The following is a 17,253-nucleotide window of genomic DNA, read 5'->3' as shown; positions in this document are numbered from 1 at the left end:
GAAGACCAGATTGAAAAGGGGTAGGGGTAAATATGAAGGACTGTTTAGGTAATGGGGGAGGAGGTGAAGAGACAGTGCTACGTGGCCTACACTTGTAGAGAAAATGTCAAGAACAAGAAGCTGTGGGCAACAAAGGATGAGCAGACCAGGGCATCATGAAGAGAATACTTTATGAATACTTTTCCCCAATGCAGATCCAGATACAGCCCAATTGATCAAGTAAGCTCCCTCCATTGCCCAACCTAATGTATCTTAGCCCTAACCCAGATAACTGCCCCATTTACTCAATATGTTTTACCTCTACATCTTACTTATTTGCGTCTTTTTTAAGTAACGGGGCTCATGCATATATTTGGGTACTCAGCATGGGCACCATTTGCTAGGGAACATTTTGCTAACTGGCCGCAGTACTCAGTCCCTGTGTGAATTTTGCGGCAAAGTGTCCTTGGTACTTACAGATGTCGATATCAGCTGAAGCGAGCTTTCCTGTGGGACCGAAGTGGATCCGGATAAATTTCCCCTGCACAACAAAAAGATTCATCATTGAATTATTATCTACGGCCTGATCTATTTGTTGTATTACAAGTGAAGGTGGGCGATACTTGCCCAACCAAATATACTCACAAAACGGGAGGAGTTGTCATTCCTCAGCGTCTTGGCATTACCGAATGCTTCCATGGCAGGGTTTGCTTCAATGATCTGGTCTTCTAGAGTCCCCTAGGGTGTGAAGGAGGCTGGTGTCAGGCCCAATGGCTGGCATGTAGCCGCGAGAAACCATGCAGCCTCAGCCTCCCTCCTCCCTCCGGCCAACTGCCCCCTTCCTCCCAAACACTTCGATCTTCCGTTTCCTGACAGAAACTTGTAACCAGAGGGTAGAACCGATTTACGGTTCCGCCAGCTTCATTCAGAAGGAAGTTGTGCTTGGGTTCCGAGCAACCGTGGAGATGAGGGAGAGAAGGATGGAGCCTGAGCTGCCTTCCCTCCACCACCAGCGATGGTTACCCATGGCTGCAAAGTGGTCACTTAACTACGTCAACCATCCCAAAGAAAACCATATTCTGACTACCTAGTCCCTTCATGACTTCATAAACCTCCACAAGATCACCTTTCATCCTCCTTCACTCCACCGAGAACAACCTGAGGGCGTGGGAAACCTTCCATGGAGGTAGGTTAAACACTTAAGTTTAGGAACTTGGAAACACAAGCACTGAATCGGGGTCAGTGCAAAAACAGAATAATCTTTAACAAGAATTGATTGAGTGAATGAGTAATGTTTAAAACGCTAGTGGGCCCAGGCAGGTGCTGAAGTCTGCCTCTTTTTCTTGGTAAGTCTCCTCCCTTGACTGAGGGTGTGAGGGGTGGCAGTGTTCCTTTGGTGTCTGGCCCTCACGGTGCATCATGCAGTGGTTCCCTCAGCTCCAGTTAGAGTTCCCTCATGGCGAGTCATTTTCAACAGGACTGCTTTATGGAGGAATGAGGTAGGAGCAGAGAAGGCAGAAGAATTCAGCAGAACATTGCCTGGGATGTGCTGGATCTGTAGTCATGAGGATCGATTGAATAGACTGGGTTTATTTTCAGTGGAACTGAGGGGACTAGATAGGCAGAAACCTGGACAGGGATGAATAAAACTGGAGGGCACAGGTTTAAGGTGAGAAGAAAAAAATAAAAATGATATTTGAGGTAAGTTTTCACACTGAGTGTTAGTTCCATGAAACAAGCTTCCTTAGGATGTAGTGAAGGCAGACAAAATGTCAACATGTAAAAGGTATCTGGTTAGAAAAGGCCTAATACAGGCAAATGGGATTGGCCTAGATGGGTATCACGGCTGGCATGAGTGAGGTGACTCAACTGAGGTTCTGATTCTTCTAATATATTACAAATTGTGTTCATATTGAAAATATTTTTGAGTGGTAATTGGGGAAGGTGTTTGACCTTTGGTTAGCAAAATATCTTCAGTTTATTAATACAACTAGATGTCAATTCAGAGATTTCTGGGATTATTGAGAGTGCAGAGTTCAATTAAATGGGAATTGACAACAGAGAAAAGGATATGGACCATAGCAAGAATAGTAGGCTGGACACCCCTCCCTCTCTCACCCCTCCCCAACTCAAATATATACACAAAACACTTGCAATATTAACAGAACAGATCAAATGTGTTTGCCCAGTGCTGAAGGAGAATTAGTTCACTGCTTTGTAGAGATAACAATTTACACACAAAAATGACAAGACTACTGTGGCTGCCCAAGCCATCTTACCCCAGTCCTGGTGGCTGGTTGGGACTTGAAGAAAACAGAAAAAGAGAGAAATAAATAAGAGACACAGGAGAGATAATTAAATTGTTTAAAACTTTAAACAACTTCTTTTACTCAAAACTGCTTTGAAAAATGACAAAAGCTATTATCTAAAAAGTTTTGTTTTAAAGACATAAAAGAAGAAAAAGAAACTTTAGGGCAAAAATATTAACTTTGTAAAGTATAAATTACTGCACATTAAAGCAAATTGGAGAGAAAAATTGCTTTTAAAGAAAAAGGCAAAAATGGAGCATGAAAAAGTGAAAAGGTTTGAAAGAATTGATCTTACGCCCTTCTTTCCACTTCCATCGCCCATGGCAGCAACAATAGCAAAGTACTGAATAACACGTTTAGTGTTGACAGTTTTCCCAGCTCCAGACTCCCCGCTGGGCACCACCATAACCCAGAAAGGAAAAAAGTGAAAAAGTTAAACCCCCAAAAAATCAAAATTGTGCATTAAAATATTCATATAACCAATAAAAATGTCAAATACAAAAAAAGATCCAGTTGGAAAGAAGTTTCATTTTCAGAAATTTGTGTTTTTGCACAGAACATAAGAAATAAGAGCAGGAGTCGGCCATCTGACCTGTTGAGCCTGCTCCGCCATTCAATAAGATCATGGCTGATCTGGCCATGGACTCATCTCCACCTACCTGCCTTTTCCCCGTAACCCTTACTTCCCCTACTATGCAAAAATTTATCCAACCTGGTCTTAAATATATTTTCTGCGGTAGTCTTCAGTGCTTCATTGGGCAGAGAATTCCACAGATTCACCACTCTCTGGGATAAGTTGAGTCTTTACAGTCTGAATGCTGTTGTAATGGTATATATTCATAATTTTGTGTGTAAGTAATTGACTGAAGATTGGACAGTATCTGTTTTTCTGACTGTTTCATTCTCTAATGTTTTGTGTCAGTCTTTCTTCCTCTGTCTTGAGGGATGTTTTCAAAAAGGGAATCTGTACTTTGGTGTTTGAGAATCACTGCCATTCTTTTTCACTATACTGCACTTGAGAGAATCACGTCAATATGGCTGGCTCCACTTTCAGTTGGCAAGTACATCTGAGCTGGTTTGTTGGAGATTTTTTTCAAGACCATGTAGATCTAATCTTATGATTGGAAGCAGCTTGGTACTGACTGTGCTTAGAAGAGACCCTCACTTTATACCAACCTTGGGTTGTCTTTCTGACCCCAGAATATATACGTTAATGGAGATTGGGTTTCATATCATCAATAACTAACATTAAACCTGTGGATCATTTGCAGTGAGAAAGGTAAACTTATTAGAAATGTATAGTGATTGGTGTTTTGAGGCACTCGTACCAGAATCAACATTGAATGCAGTTTTCCTTTGAAAATGGGGTAGAGAGCTATGCCCAATTCAATTCAAATTGGATCAGTTTTTATATATAATATGATGTATTTTTAAACACAAGAGATTCTGCAGGTGCTGGAAATATGTACTCCTTCCCCCATCCCGCACCTTATTATTCTGGCTTCCCCCTTCCTTTCCAGTCCTGATGAAGGGCCTCCACCTGAAACTGTATAATCCTTTCCGTAGAAACTGCCTGACTTGCTGAGTTCCTGCAGAATTTTATGTTTGTGATTTTTTCCTGTTCCTTATAGATATATAATTAGGGAGCTGCAGCACAGCAGCTGCACTGCTGCCTCTGGTAGTGCTGTGTAATGAGAGGTTCAAGTCTTTTTTCTCCGCTCCTGCTGAAGGGTCTCAGCCCAACCGTCGACTGTACTCTTTTCCCTAGATACTGTCTGGCCTGCTGAATTCCTCCAGCATTTTGTGTGTGTTGCTTGGATTTCCACCATCTGCAGATTTTTTTCTTGTTTGGGTTTAAGTTGGAGTTTTCCGATTCTGAATGTGGACAGAATTTTATAAAGCAAAATATTGCAAAGTATAATATAATAATGGGAAATGAAGTTGCACAACCAGACAGTCTGCACAGATGTAAGAATTTCCACATCAGGACATGAAGACATATGGAGAGGTAGCAGATGATTGGGGCTGAGAAGGAAAATGGATCAGCCATGATGAAATGGTGGAGCAGACTTGATGGGCCAAATGGCCTAATTTTTATAGTAAAATTATACAAGAGTATTATTCACAGTGACACATTCTTTATTATATAAATATATACAGGATAATTACACCAAGTAATTCATGGTGTGTAAATATTTAATATTTTGGGACTATATACCCGAAAACACACAGTGTACAATTATACAATATATACAGTTACAACTAATAATACACAATGTGGTCTTAATGCAATTTATGCAGTGTTAAACTCTGTAATAGAATATATTATTTTCTGATTCACATAATGTTACATCCACAACCAGAGGTGTATGGGATTAACATGGGAGTTTAACACCCACTGATATTGACACAAGTGTCACCCGCTGATGTTAAATATTGCGTAGTCATGCATTCTGAAACAGCAACGTCTTTACATAGTCAGGATTAGCCTAGCAGCCCAGGTGTTAAACTATGGGACACAAACCAATCAGTGACTGGGTGAGCCTTAATTAAAGTTAATATTTGACGAAGCATGAAGAGTGATTGCTCCTACTTAGATCAGATTATTGTTGAAATGATACAACGGATTGGCTAATAAGCAGTGGAATCAACAAATAAATGTAAGGACTCACGTAATCAACATTGATTGGTTCTCTCGATCTGAAAAATTAATCAGAATTTATTAACTCTCCTACTTTGCGTCTCTCTCTCAGTTTGTAATATACATTTTGCTTGATACAGCATAAGGTGCAATTCATTGCATGCTTTTTCAGTCCATGTGGATGCCACTGGAAAGGCCGATGTTTGTTACCCATACCTAACTAACTTTCAAATGAATGACTTTCTTGGCCATTTGGAGGACAACTAAAAATCAATCAGATTGATTATTGTGGAGTTACATGTAGGCCAAACCAGGTAAAAATGATAGAGACAGTTGGGGGGCATGGGGGGCTGGGGGAGAGGGGATGCTGCTAGGCTTATATGTACTTTATTACAAAGAGCCTCACAGTTAAGATGGATGAGCTGAAGAGTGTGGATCAGCACATGAAATTATAATATTGTTGCAAGCACAGAAATGTGGTTGAAGGAAAAGTAGGACTATAAACTCAATGATCTGGAAATAATTAAAAAGGGGAAGAGTTGTTTGAAGATTAAAGATTAGCTTTATTTGTCACATGACATCAAAACGTCAAAACATAAAGTGAAATGTGTCATTCGTGTCACCAACCAACACAGTCCCAGGATGTGCTGAGAGCATCCCGCAAGTATCGCCATCTCTTTGGAATGTGGGAGGAAACCGGAGCATCTGGAGGAAGCCACATGGTGATGGGGAGAATGTACAGACTCTGCAGACAGCGGCAGGAACTGAACCATGATTTCTGTCACTGTAAAGCATTACGCTATCTGCCTACATTATCATGCCACCCTTTCACCATTAATCAGGGAGATCCCAGGGAGGGCATCCTAGGAGGTTTGGCTAATTAGACTACTATATGGATAGAACATAGACATTTGATGCTGTTATACTACAGATCTCAGAATAGCGGGAAGTTGAAGAGTAAATATGTAGGCAGATTTTCATAAGGTGAGAAAATATTAGGGGATTTTAACTTCCCCAGTATTGACAGGGATTGCCTTGGTGTGAGGTTTTTAAGGTAAGGGGACCAAAACTAAACAATATTCCAGGTAAGGCTTCAACAATACCTTATACTCTATAAAAGCCTCTCTGTTCTTATATTCAGACTCTTTACAATAATGCTCAATACTTTGTTTTCTTTCCTAACAACTTGATGGACCTGCCTGCTAACTTGTGATTCATGCACTAGAATACCTAGACCCACCAAACTTCACTCATTTACAGTCACTTCATTTAAATAATAATGCATCTTTTGATTTTATTTATCAAAGTGCATGAACGAACACTTCCCCACATTCAACTCCATTTGCCAGATTTTCACACAGTTGTTCAGTCTATCAAGTTCCATTGCAGAATTACAATATTTTCATAACAACCTGCCCTAGCCTCATTGGCAAACTTGGAAACCTTATTTCTTATTCCCTCCACTGGGTTGTTAATATAAATAGTAAACAGATCTGAGGATACTGCGTCAATTATGGAGTCATAGGGTTGTACAGCACAGAAAATGGATCTTCAACCCACTGTGTCATGGCTGACCATCACACTTCTCCTTACTGGTCCCACTTGCCTGCACTAATTCCACATTGCTCTATGTGCTACTCATTCAAGTACCTTTCCAGGTGCCTCTTAAATATTGTTACTGTTCCAGCCTCCACCATTGTATCTGGCAGCTCATTCCAGCGCAAACTAGACCCTGAGTGAACAATGTACCTTTTTAAATCTTCTTTCTTGCAGCTTAAAACTTTAGTTTTAGACAGTCCTGCCATGGACACAGACTATGCCTGTCAGAATTTCACATATCTCTCCCATGACACCTCCCAGTCTCCTCTTCCAGGGAAAACTGGCCCACTCTTTGCAAATTCTTATAACTCAAGCCCTCTAACCCAGGAAACATCCTTGCGATTCTTTTCTGCTCCCTCTGCACCTTAGTCATATCCTTCCAGTAATATCTCTCTTCAACCACCCATTTATTCTACACTTAATGATAGCAAGGTTTTAATGCTTGCTAGTGCACATCCACTAATACCAGGGCTCTTAATTTATTCACCAGCATAAATGTGGCATCTTGTCAGATGTCTTGGAAATCTAAATACTCAACACCACCGGTTCTCCTCAATCAACCCTCACTGTGACATCTTCAAAGAATTAGAGAAAATGTGTTAAACCTGATCTGCCTTTCACAAACCATGTTGACTAGATTTGATTATATTCACTTTTCCTAAATGATGAATTAATTCCTCTTTGATTATTGATTCTATCATCTTGCCGACAATAGATTTTAAAATAACTGACCTACAGCTCCCCACATTTTTGAGCAAGTATATCACGTTGGCTGTTGTCCAATTTTCTGATACATGTATTTAGAGCATGTTCTGAATATTTTCAATAAAACAGGTCCACCATCTCTTCAACCAGTTCATTTAAAATCCTTGGGTACAGGTCATCAGCCCCGTTGATATAGGTCACCTGCATCCCTGTGAGTTTCTCCAATACTTTATGTAGATTGATTGAGATTTTTACAGGGTCCACCCTATTATTTGAAATGAGCCAGCCTGTTGTTTTGGGATACTTACAGTGTCCTCCACAGTGAAGATTGATGCAAAGAGTTGATTTAACAGAATTGCTATCTCTTTGTTCCTTTAGTGAGACTAATGATGATATTAAGTTCAAATATACTTAATTTAAATGCCACAGCAGTCATTGCAATATGAACTTGTATCTCTAGATCAAAGATCAGCTGTTAGATCCCATTTGGATAACTTGGCCATTAATATTCCATGCCCCTAATAGTATAATGGGGCAGAATTCCACACATTTTGTAGCTTGGTACAAAACTTGCTGCTGGATCTACTTACTCCGGACCATGTCATTGTAGGCATTGTCTGCAATCGAGTAGATGTGAGGTGGAGCCTCAGACCGTCTCTTGCCCTTGTAGGCAGCAACCACAGGAGGACTGTACACTGGAAGCCATTTGTATGGATTCACAGTTACACAGAACAGCCCAGAGTAGGTCTGCCAAGAGGAAAAGGTAGAATTAGACAACATTCCAAATCCAGGTTACCTGTAAGATGTGGGCATCATGCAGGCTGAGTTATTTCTCAGGTCAGGGACTTACATTCCAGTTCTGACCAAATAGCCAATGTTGATCAGTGAAATCTGAGATACCAGGGAGAACTGGAACCTTGAAAAATTCATGGGCCGTTTACAGCTGAATTGACTCCCTCATAATGACCATGACTGGGACTGAAGCAATAAGGCAATGAGAGGTGTTCTCGACCTGATTTCCTGCTATGAGAGCTGATTCATGTGAGGAAACTTAAAAAAAAGGCAGTCAGACCTCCACACCTACTTGAAGAAGAAGCCAAAGTTAGACCTCAGCCTAGTTCCTCCTCTAAGATGTAACCACTACCCGCTACCCTGCACTGATGCACTGATTTTCTTTATTCAATCCCTGCCTTTCCAGGTGTAGATAAATCTTCCCCCTTAGAATTCTTCCAGTAATTTCCCTGCTCTCCACCAGAACTTAACATTGATGTGGTTAGTCCATGTTTCTCAAATAAGGTAGTCCTCTCACCCACCTCAGTCACTTAGTTTGATTAGTGACTCTTTCCAATACATTTGATGGTTAATTTCACCTCATAATTTTTATGGGCAGTGATAGCTGGCCGAGCCAAGGATGCTCTCATTCCAGGATTAAGTTTAAAAAAAGTCAGGTTTTTTTTTATTCAGATACTTTGTCACTTTCCTCTTTTATCTTGGAGTATTACCCTGTGTTCACCTGCTCACTGGAAGGTCAGAGATGGAGACGAGTCTTTGACCTTGGCTGTCATTACTGAGGGGCTTTTCATCTGTTTAGTACAATGTGGCTCTGAGAGCCAGCTGAGAAATTCTCATCATGAGATCGGTACTCATCATACAAATAGTGTGAATTATTGAATTGCTGCCATTCAGTATGTGGGCTTCCTTACATAGATCATCCAGCTACTGTAGCGTCGACGCAGATTGTGCAAGACAGAGGCCTCATTCAAGTTTGTTAGCATGGCCATGTCTTCAATCATGTCAAACTTTGGTGGGTTCATCTGCTGGATATCATCCTCTTTAACGGTCAATGTCTGAAAGAAGAGCCAGAGAAATACAAAGTTAAATGTTTATCAGAAAGACTGCAAATTAAGCTGGTTACACAATAAAACTTTCTCTCTTATTGAAGGCAGGAGCAAGCTGCAAGCATACCACAGGCCACAAGGGATTTGGAATGTACTTTCCATGTGACCTTTTAGAGGGGATTGGATATAAACATGAAAGAATATTTGCTAAGGCTAGGCAGAAGGAGGAGCAGGATGAATGGAACTAGTGAGATATTCTAGTGGAGAGCCAACATGGGCGTGATGCACTCAATGGCTTCCTCCTGTGTTGTAATATTCACTCATTGAATTTACATCTTGCTTTCACTTTCACATGATCCATATCTGATTCTTCCCTGTCTGTTTGTAATGCCCTGGTTAAGATTTCTACTGCTATGCTGTGAGGTAGTTTTTATTAGCAGTGTCCCATGCTGGAAAGTTGGTTTTGGCTTCTCCTAAGATAAGGACACATGTTGTCCAACTTAGGAATGTGAGTCTGACAATCAGGTTTGTGGGTTGTGAGAGTAGGTTCTAGGGCTGTGGGAAAGAGTTTTCTGAAGGAAAGTAGTCTGGTTTGTGGGGCTTTTGGCGGGAATGCCGTTGGAAGGCAAGTCCTCGTTGCGCGAAGCGCTTTGTGCAAGTGAATAGCTCCAAAGCGGAAGGGCCAATACTCCTGAGAGACAGCCTGTTGATTCGAGATGGATTTCGAGCGAAGTTCAGAATGTGGTGCGTGCTTTCGCACAGACCGTGGGTCCAGCGCATGAGTAAAGACAACTCCAGGCTGAGTCCAACGTTATGTGCACATTGGACTGGTTTAACTGTAATGGGCACGTTTATTTATTTTTTCTTTTCTCTTTCCTACTAACCATTTGATAAAGCCAAAATTTGTAAATATGCTTTCTTTATAACTTAATGCGGTGTACAATCTGTTATTCCTCGCTGAAAGACAAATGTGCATGGGCAGTATTTACACAGCGTTCGCTCAAATCGAGGTTTCTTTAATCAGAACATTACAGCGTTCCCGTTTCGTTGAACCCCATATCATGCCGACCCTAGACATATATTTGTGAAAGGTGGCCGTCTCACCAATGAGGAGCCCGCTAATGAGCCAAGTTTGCATACCAGCCCAGTAAGACGTTGCTGACACTTTTCTCTCCATCTCCCACCGCCTCCCCAGATCAGAAGTTCATTTCATTCTCCTCTGGCTTTGCTGTACCAATCTGATAATGAAACTTTGCACAACACTCATTCTGAAATATCTTACGTTTATCGTGACTGTGATTTCCCTTCACCCCTAGCAGACTGGGCTCTCAGCTCTGTGCCTTCCTAAACCTCAAACCATAAGTCATCAGATCGGCACTCTACCATTTTTCAGATCCATTAATTTCCCCAATAATTAATAATCAGGTGAGCTGTGGATCAGCTCATTAATCAGTAGGTTAGACAGTGCACTGTTCAAGGATTACATGGGAAATGTGAAGGCAAGCGGAATTAGATTAGATTGAATTGCTCTTTTATGAGTAAATTTAATTAAATAATGTATAAAATCTAAAATGAAATTTAATATTAAACCTGATTCAGAGTGTGCAGATGGTGATTGGAAGGAATTACTGATTGAGGTCCGTGTTGAAGGAATTCAGTGCTGAGAGGGTCTGTAAAAAGGCTCATTGATCAGTGCACATGTGAATGAGCTCATTGTGAGAGTGGGTCAATGATCCACGTGTGTGTGGAAGGATTCAGTAAGAAAGGATGTTGATAGGCCTACACAGTAGGATAATCCTGAGGCAATGGTACCAACCTGTGGCTATAGGAAAATCCGTCAATAGTAGGGTGGACACAGGATTGACAGATAATCCTTAAACAGGAAACTGGACAGTAAACCAGACCTGGGAGACTGGAATAATCCCTGGACAATAGAATCTATCAGGAATAGTAGGATAATCCCTAAATTTGAACAGTTTGAACGGGGCACGGCTGAGCAAGCATGTGAAGGTTGGCCTGTGAGAACAGCGGGAGAGTTTAAAAAGCGAGCAGATTAACGGAGTGGACATCATAGGAGCAGGCAGTGGAGTAGTGGGAGACAGGCTTTGGCTCGAGAGGCTGAGGACGAGCTTGCTCCCAGTGAGATAAGGCCGGGTAAGTTCCTTTAATTAATCTAATTAATTTAGAAGTAGGTAACGGAGGCAGCAGTTAGGGCAGTTGAGTGCTCCGTTTGCAGTATGTAGGAAGTCAGGGCGAGCACAATTGTCCCTGATGACTATACCTGTAAAAGGTGCATCCAGCTGCAGCTCCTGACAAACCATGTTAGGGAACTGGAGCTGGATGAACTTCAGATCATTCGTGAGGCAGAGGCAGAAATAGACAGGAGTTTCAGGGAGATAGTCACCCATAAGAGTCAGGAGACAGGTAACTGGGTGACTGTCAGAAGAGGGAAGGGGAATAGACAGAATGAGCAAAGCACCCCTGTGGCCGTTCCCATCAATAATAAGTATACCGTTTTGGACACCGTTGGTGGGGACGACCTACCAGGGACAAGTTGCAGTGGTTGCGTCTCTGGCACCGAGACTGGACCCTCAGCTCAGAAGGGAAGGATGAAAAGGAGGAGAGCTGTAGTGATAGGGGATTCGATAGTTAGGGAGACAGATAGAGGTTCTGTGGAAGAGATCGAGAATCTCGGATGGTCTGTTGCCTCCCTGGTGCCAGGGTCCGTGATATCTTGGATCGAGTTTTCAGTATTCTCAGGAGGGAGGGTGAGCAGCCAGATGTCATGGTCCATGTAGGGACCATTGATGTGGATAGGAAGAAGGAGGAGGTCCTGCAAAGAGAGTTTAGGGAGTTAGGTGCAAAGTTGAAGGACAGGACCTCCAGGGTTGCAATCTCAGGACTTCTACCCGTGCCACTTGCTAGTGAGGCTAGAAACAGGAAGATAATGCAGCTAAATACCTGGCTAAGGAGTTGGTGCAGGAGGGAGGGCTTCATGTTTCTGGACAATTGGGCCTTGTTCCAGGGAAGGTGGGACCTGTTCTGATGGGATGGGTTGCACCTGAACTGGAGGAAGACTAACATCATTGCGGGAAGGTTTGCTAGTGCTGCTCTGGGGGGGTTTAAATTAGGTTTGCAGTGGGAGGGGAACCAGAGTGTTAGAGCAGGCAGTGAGGTGGAGGAGGATAAATGTCATGCGAGAACTGCAAGTATAGTGCATGGAGTAAAGCCAGATCTAACATATAAAGAGGCTTTGAGGAAAGAGATGCAGAGTAAAGGGTGTAAAGGTAGTAAGGTAGAAGGGCTAAAGTGCGACTACTTCAATGCAAGAAGCAAAGGTGATGAACTGACAGCTTGGATACATACATGGAATTATGAGGTAGTGGCCATTACAGAGACTTGGCTGGCACCAGGGCAGGAATAGATTCTCAATATTCCTGGATTTCAGTGCTTTAAAAGGGATGGGGGGGGGGAAGGGAAGGAGGGGTAGCATTACTGGTCAGGGATACTATTACAGCTACAGAAAGGGTGAGTAATGTAGCAGGGTCTTCTTTTGAGTCAGTATGGGTCGAAGTCAGGAACAGGAAGGAGGCAGTTACTCTATTGGGAGTATTCTATAGGCCCCCTGGTAGCAGCAGAGATACCGAGGAGCAGATTGGGAGGCAGATTTTGGAAAGGTGCAAAAATAACAGGGTTGTTATCATGGGTGACTTTAACTTCCCTAATATTCATTGCCACCTGCAGGGAAATGTACTATGGATATGTGGTCGATGTTCAGAGATCTCTTGCAGGATGTTAGGGATAAACTTGTCCCAATGAGGAAGATAAAGAATGGTAGGGTGAAGGAACCATGGGTGACAAGTGAGGTGAAAAATCTAGTCAGGTGGAAGAAGGCAGCATATATGTGGTTTAAGAAGCAAGGATCAGATGTGTCTATTGAGGAATATAGGGAAGCAAGAAAGGAGCTTAAGAAGGGGCTGAGAAGAGCAAGAAGGGAGCATGAGAAGGCCTTGGCAAGTAGGGTAAAGGAAAACCCCAAGGCATTCTTCAATTATGTGAAGAAAAAAAGGATGACAGGAGTGAAGGTAGGACCGATTAGAGATAAAGGTGGGAAGATGTGCCTGGAGGCTGTGAAAGTGAGCGAGGTCCTCAATGAATACTTCTCTTCGGTATTCATCAATGAGAGGGAACTTGATGATGGTGAGGACAATATGAGCGAGGTTAATGTTCTGGAGCATGTTGATATTAAGGGAGAGGAGGTATTGGAGTTGCTAAAATACATTAGGATGGGTAAGTCCCTGGGGCCTGATGGAATATTCCCCAGGCTGCTCCGCGAGGCGAGGGGAGAGATTGCTGAGCCTCTGGCTAGGAACTTTATGTCCCCATTTTCCACAGGAATGGTACTGGAGGATTGGAGGGAGGTGAATGTTGTCCCCTTATTCAAAAAAGGTAGTAGGGATAGTCCGGGTCATTATAGACCAGTGAGCCTTACGTCTGTGGTGGGAAAGCTGATGAAAAGATTCTTAGAGATAGGATCTATGGGCATTTAGAGAATCACGGTCTGATCAGGGACAGTCAGCATGGCTTTGTGAAGGGCAGATCGTTTCTAACAAGCCTGATAGAGTTCTTTGAGGAGGTGACCAGGCATATAGATGAGGGTAGTGTAGTAGATGTGATCTACATGGATTTTAGTAAGGCACTTGACAAGGTTCCACATGGTAGGCTTATTCAGAAAGTCAGAAGGCATGGGATCCAGGGAAGTTTGGCTAGGTGGATTCAGAACTGGCTTGCCTGCAGAAAGCAGAGGGTCGTGGTGGAGGGAGTACATTCAGATTGGAGGGTTGTGACTAGTGGTGTCCCACAAGGATCGGTTCTGGGACCTCTACTTTTCATGGTTTTTATTAATGACCTGGATGTGGGGATAGAAGGGTGGGTTGGCAAGTTTGCAGATGACACAAAGGTTGGTGGTGTTGTGGATAGTTTAGAGGATTATCGAGGATTGCAGAGAGACATTGATAGGATGCAGAAGTGGGCTGAGAAGTGGCAGATGGAGTTCAATCTGGAGAAGTGTGAGGTGGTACACTTTGGAAGGACAAACTTCAAGGCAGAGGACAAAGTAAATGGCAGGATACTTGGTAGTGTGGAGGAGCAGAGTAGAACAAGTAGAGCGTAATTGTTAGACATGATCTGCCCTTCACAAGGCCATGCTAACTGTGCCTGATCAGACCATGATTCTCTGAATGCCCATGGATCCTATCTCTAAGAATCTTTTCCAACAGCTTTAAGGTGGAGGATTATATGGGAGGCAGGGTTTGAGGGTCAGCACAACATTATGGGCCAGAGGGCTGTGCTGTGCTGTACTGTTCTATGTTCTATGTTCTAAATGGTTTGTCATTTGTCCCCTGTTGTATATTTAATATTTCAGTAATATTTGAGTAATATTATAAATGTATTGTTTAATTAATGATTCTCTGCTGTTTAAATAATTCATTGCGGGTTATATTTAAAAGTATGTAAATGGCATGCAGTGTTACACTGCCTGATAATATGCGTGCATCTTGCTAAAAATTAAAACGAACGTACACGAGTTACTCCCAGCTCTACTTTCCTTTCAATTATTCTTGTGTTTTGAAGTTACGAAATATAAGAGCCCCCTGCAAGGAGTACATTTTACTAAGCAATTTTTCACTTACTTTGCCACCCTTGACTTCCACAGTGACTTTAGGACCATTTCTTTCAAGAATCTCAGCCTCCAAATAAGCCTCCTTCTCATCAGGAACCCAGCACCTTTTCTTGCCTAAAGACCAAAGGTGAAAAGTTGAATTTGTATGGTATCTTATGTCCTGAAAACTATTAAATTTCTGCCTAAAGTGTGTCAAGGACCGGAGGAGCCTGACTGTGGGTGACAATAAATTCTTAACCAGACAGGTTGATAACCTGTTACAAAACATACAAAATCATTGACTTAGGTTGAGTGGTCAGAGGCGAGGACAATGCTGGAACCTTTGGAGTTCACAGGTTTGGTGTCAATCAGACTATTTTGCCCATTTCTGGGCAACATACTCTGGAAAGGATGTCAAGATCTTGGTGAGTGTGCAAGGAAAATTTACTCAAATTATTTCTGAGTTACTACTATCAGGAAAGCACTGTCTGAAGAAGCTTGTGGAAACAAATTTAGGAAGGAACTTTCAAAAGAGAACTGGGCAAGTACTAAATGGGAAATCAATGGTGGGGGTGAGAACAAGCCAATGGAATTTATTGGGAGGCCCTTTCCCACTGAGCATAGTGACAATAGATGTGCTTGTGTGCACATTTTTAATGATTCTGAGAGGACAGGCACAGGAACGGAGCAGAAACTCTCTTTACATTGACAAGTGAAGCCCCTGAGCATTGTAGCCCTGCTTTGGCAGCTGGACGAAACATGAACGGCCTCTCATGTTTTGCCAGACTGCTGGCGACTGGCCATGGGAGGATTTGCAGCTACCTCCAAACAATAAGACATGGTGATGGTGCTGAAAGTGTAAACTCACCCAACACCAAACCAGTTCACTTTGCCAGGACTTACACCTGGATCCTTCTCCTCTGTTCTCTGCCCAGAGGATGACTCACATTATACACATCGCAGCACTGTGTGAAGAATTGAAGACATTCCTTAGGTAACACGAATGTAGTTGGCAGCTTACCGTCAAAGGCGATGGTTTGAAGAACCATTAATTCCTTTTCACTTTTCCTTAGGAAAGATGCAGCCTCACCAAATTCTGACATATCCTGCATGGCTGCGTTTGTATGTTAATCAGGCAGCTCAAGAAACAGCCGGGTACAGACACACAGTGATCAGAACTGTGGATGGAGAAGCACAAATCAATGAGAGCAGTGATGCTTGTGTGCTAATTGGCTGGTCTGGATCTCTAAAGGCCAGTCAGGTAGCTTCAGATTTCACATCTCTGTATCTCTAATTTCCATTTCGTGTTGATTATTCCCACATTCACTCAGCGTGAATAGAGTTCTTATCTGCTCACCCTTCTCATTCTGCAATCTGTCTTTGCATCCACCAAGCAAGTTTAGAAACAATTATATCCAGTACAATCTAATAATGATTAGACAGTCCTCTCGGGCTTATCATCAATACAGACACAATACAATATGACCATGGCTATCTTTAAGTTCTGACATTGAGGTCAGTAGGTGGGTATGAAACGCTCTGGGAATCTTGTCTGCCACTCTCACCATGGAGAGATGGTCATTTGCTCCAGCACACTGGAGGGAATTCCTGCCCAAGGACAAATGCTGCTTGAATAAACAGGGTGAAAAATCCTTGGCCAGGACTTGTCTCCTGGATGTAGTCCAAGGAATAGCAGGGATCTGGTCACAGGATCTCCAAGATCTCATTTCAGTCCGCTCTCCAAGATCTTAACCAGTTGCTGCAACTGAAAGGGCATTGTTTTGAGGCAGATTTCAAGGACTTCTCAAGATCAGCACAGATAAACTGTCAAATAGGCTCACCGCACAATGAAATATTTAATTATTCTGCAAAAAAAAACAAGCTAGACCTCAGGAGAGTGAGAGGTCAATTCTCCACTCTATGAGCTTCTAGAGAATCTCAATGTTTAATATCACCTTGAAGTCCAATGCAATACAATAAATCAAATGGATATCTCTTGAAGATTTTTCAATGGTTAAACCTCAAAAAAAAAACAAGAGGGCAAGTTTTTCCAAGTAGTGTAATCCTGGTCTTGATTAGTAGAAAATTAAATAAAACAGCAATAAGCATTATTATACTCTTCTCATAACCAAAATGTGAGTATATATATATACACACACACACAATATTGGAAAACCATGAGTGCTGTTACTAAACACCTCAACAACTGCGTTGTAAACATTTTCATCTTTATCTTTATCCCCATTGGTCTCCAGTCCTTGAACTTCCCTCACGTATCCTTCCTCTTTACTTCCATTATGTGTATGTCCAGTCTCTTTACCCTAATATGCAAGTTGTGCGGAACTCCTGCCCACAATCATCCTTGCTCTGGTCAAAAGCCTTGGTTTCTTTTATCACTATTCATTGATCAGCTGTGTACACTCCCCGTACTTTGACAAATGAATAACATTGAAAAACCTTTAAGAAATTTTGAAAGGAAAACTACATAAGCAGAAAACAACTTTGCTGAAAAAGCTTGCA

The 17,253-nt window shown here is 42.2% G+C and overlaps 1 protein-coding gene across 1 annotated transcript in view; it reads right to left on the bottom strand.

The window, feature by feature from the left end:
- The window catches only part of LOC140188526 (myosin-1-like), a 123,005-nt gene extending 107,094 nt beyond the window's left edge, over positions 1 to 15,911 (bottom strand). Inside the window, exons 1-9 of the mRNA XM_072244892.1 lie at positions 15,755 to 15,911; positions 14,765 to 14,868; positions 8,937 to 9,080; positions 7,824 to 7,980; positions 4,961 to 4,988; positions 2,584 to 2,680; positions 2,259 to 2,282; positions 625 to 717; positions 457 to 520 (exon numbers count right to left, since the gene is read on the bottom strand). Of these exons, the coding sequence (XP_072100993.1) occupies positions 457 to 520; positions 625 to 717; positions 2,259 to 2,282; positions 2,584 to 2,680; positions 4,961 to 4,988; positions 7,824 to 7,980; positions 8,937 to 9,080; positions 14,765 to 14,868; positions 15,755 to 15,845 (802 nt within the window). The 5' untranslated portion in view covers positions 15,846 to 15,911. The remainder of the gene's footprint in view (positions 1 to 456; positions 521 to 624; positions 718 to 2,258; positions 2,283 to 2,583; positions 2,681 to 4,960; positions 4,989 to 7,823; positions 7,981 to 8,936; positions 9,081 to 14,764; positions 14,869 to 15,754) is intronic.
- Between the last annotated feature and the right edge of the window lie 1,342 nt (positions 15,912 to 17,253).

The sequence above is a fragment of the Mobula birostris genome, chromosome 2 (genome assembly GCF_030028105.1).
Source record: "Mobula birostris isolate sMobBir1 chromosome 2, sMobBir1.hap1, whole genome shotgun sequence".
In the NCBI taxonomy this organism is placed as follows: Eukaryota; Metazoa; Chordata; class Chondrichthyes; order Myliobatiformes; family Myliobatidae; genus Mobula; species Mobula birostris.
This window is presented reverse-complemented; position numbering and strand designations above follow the sequence as displayed.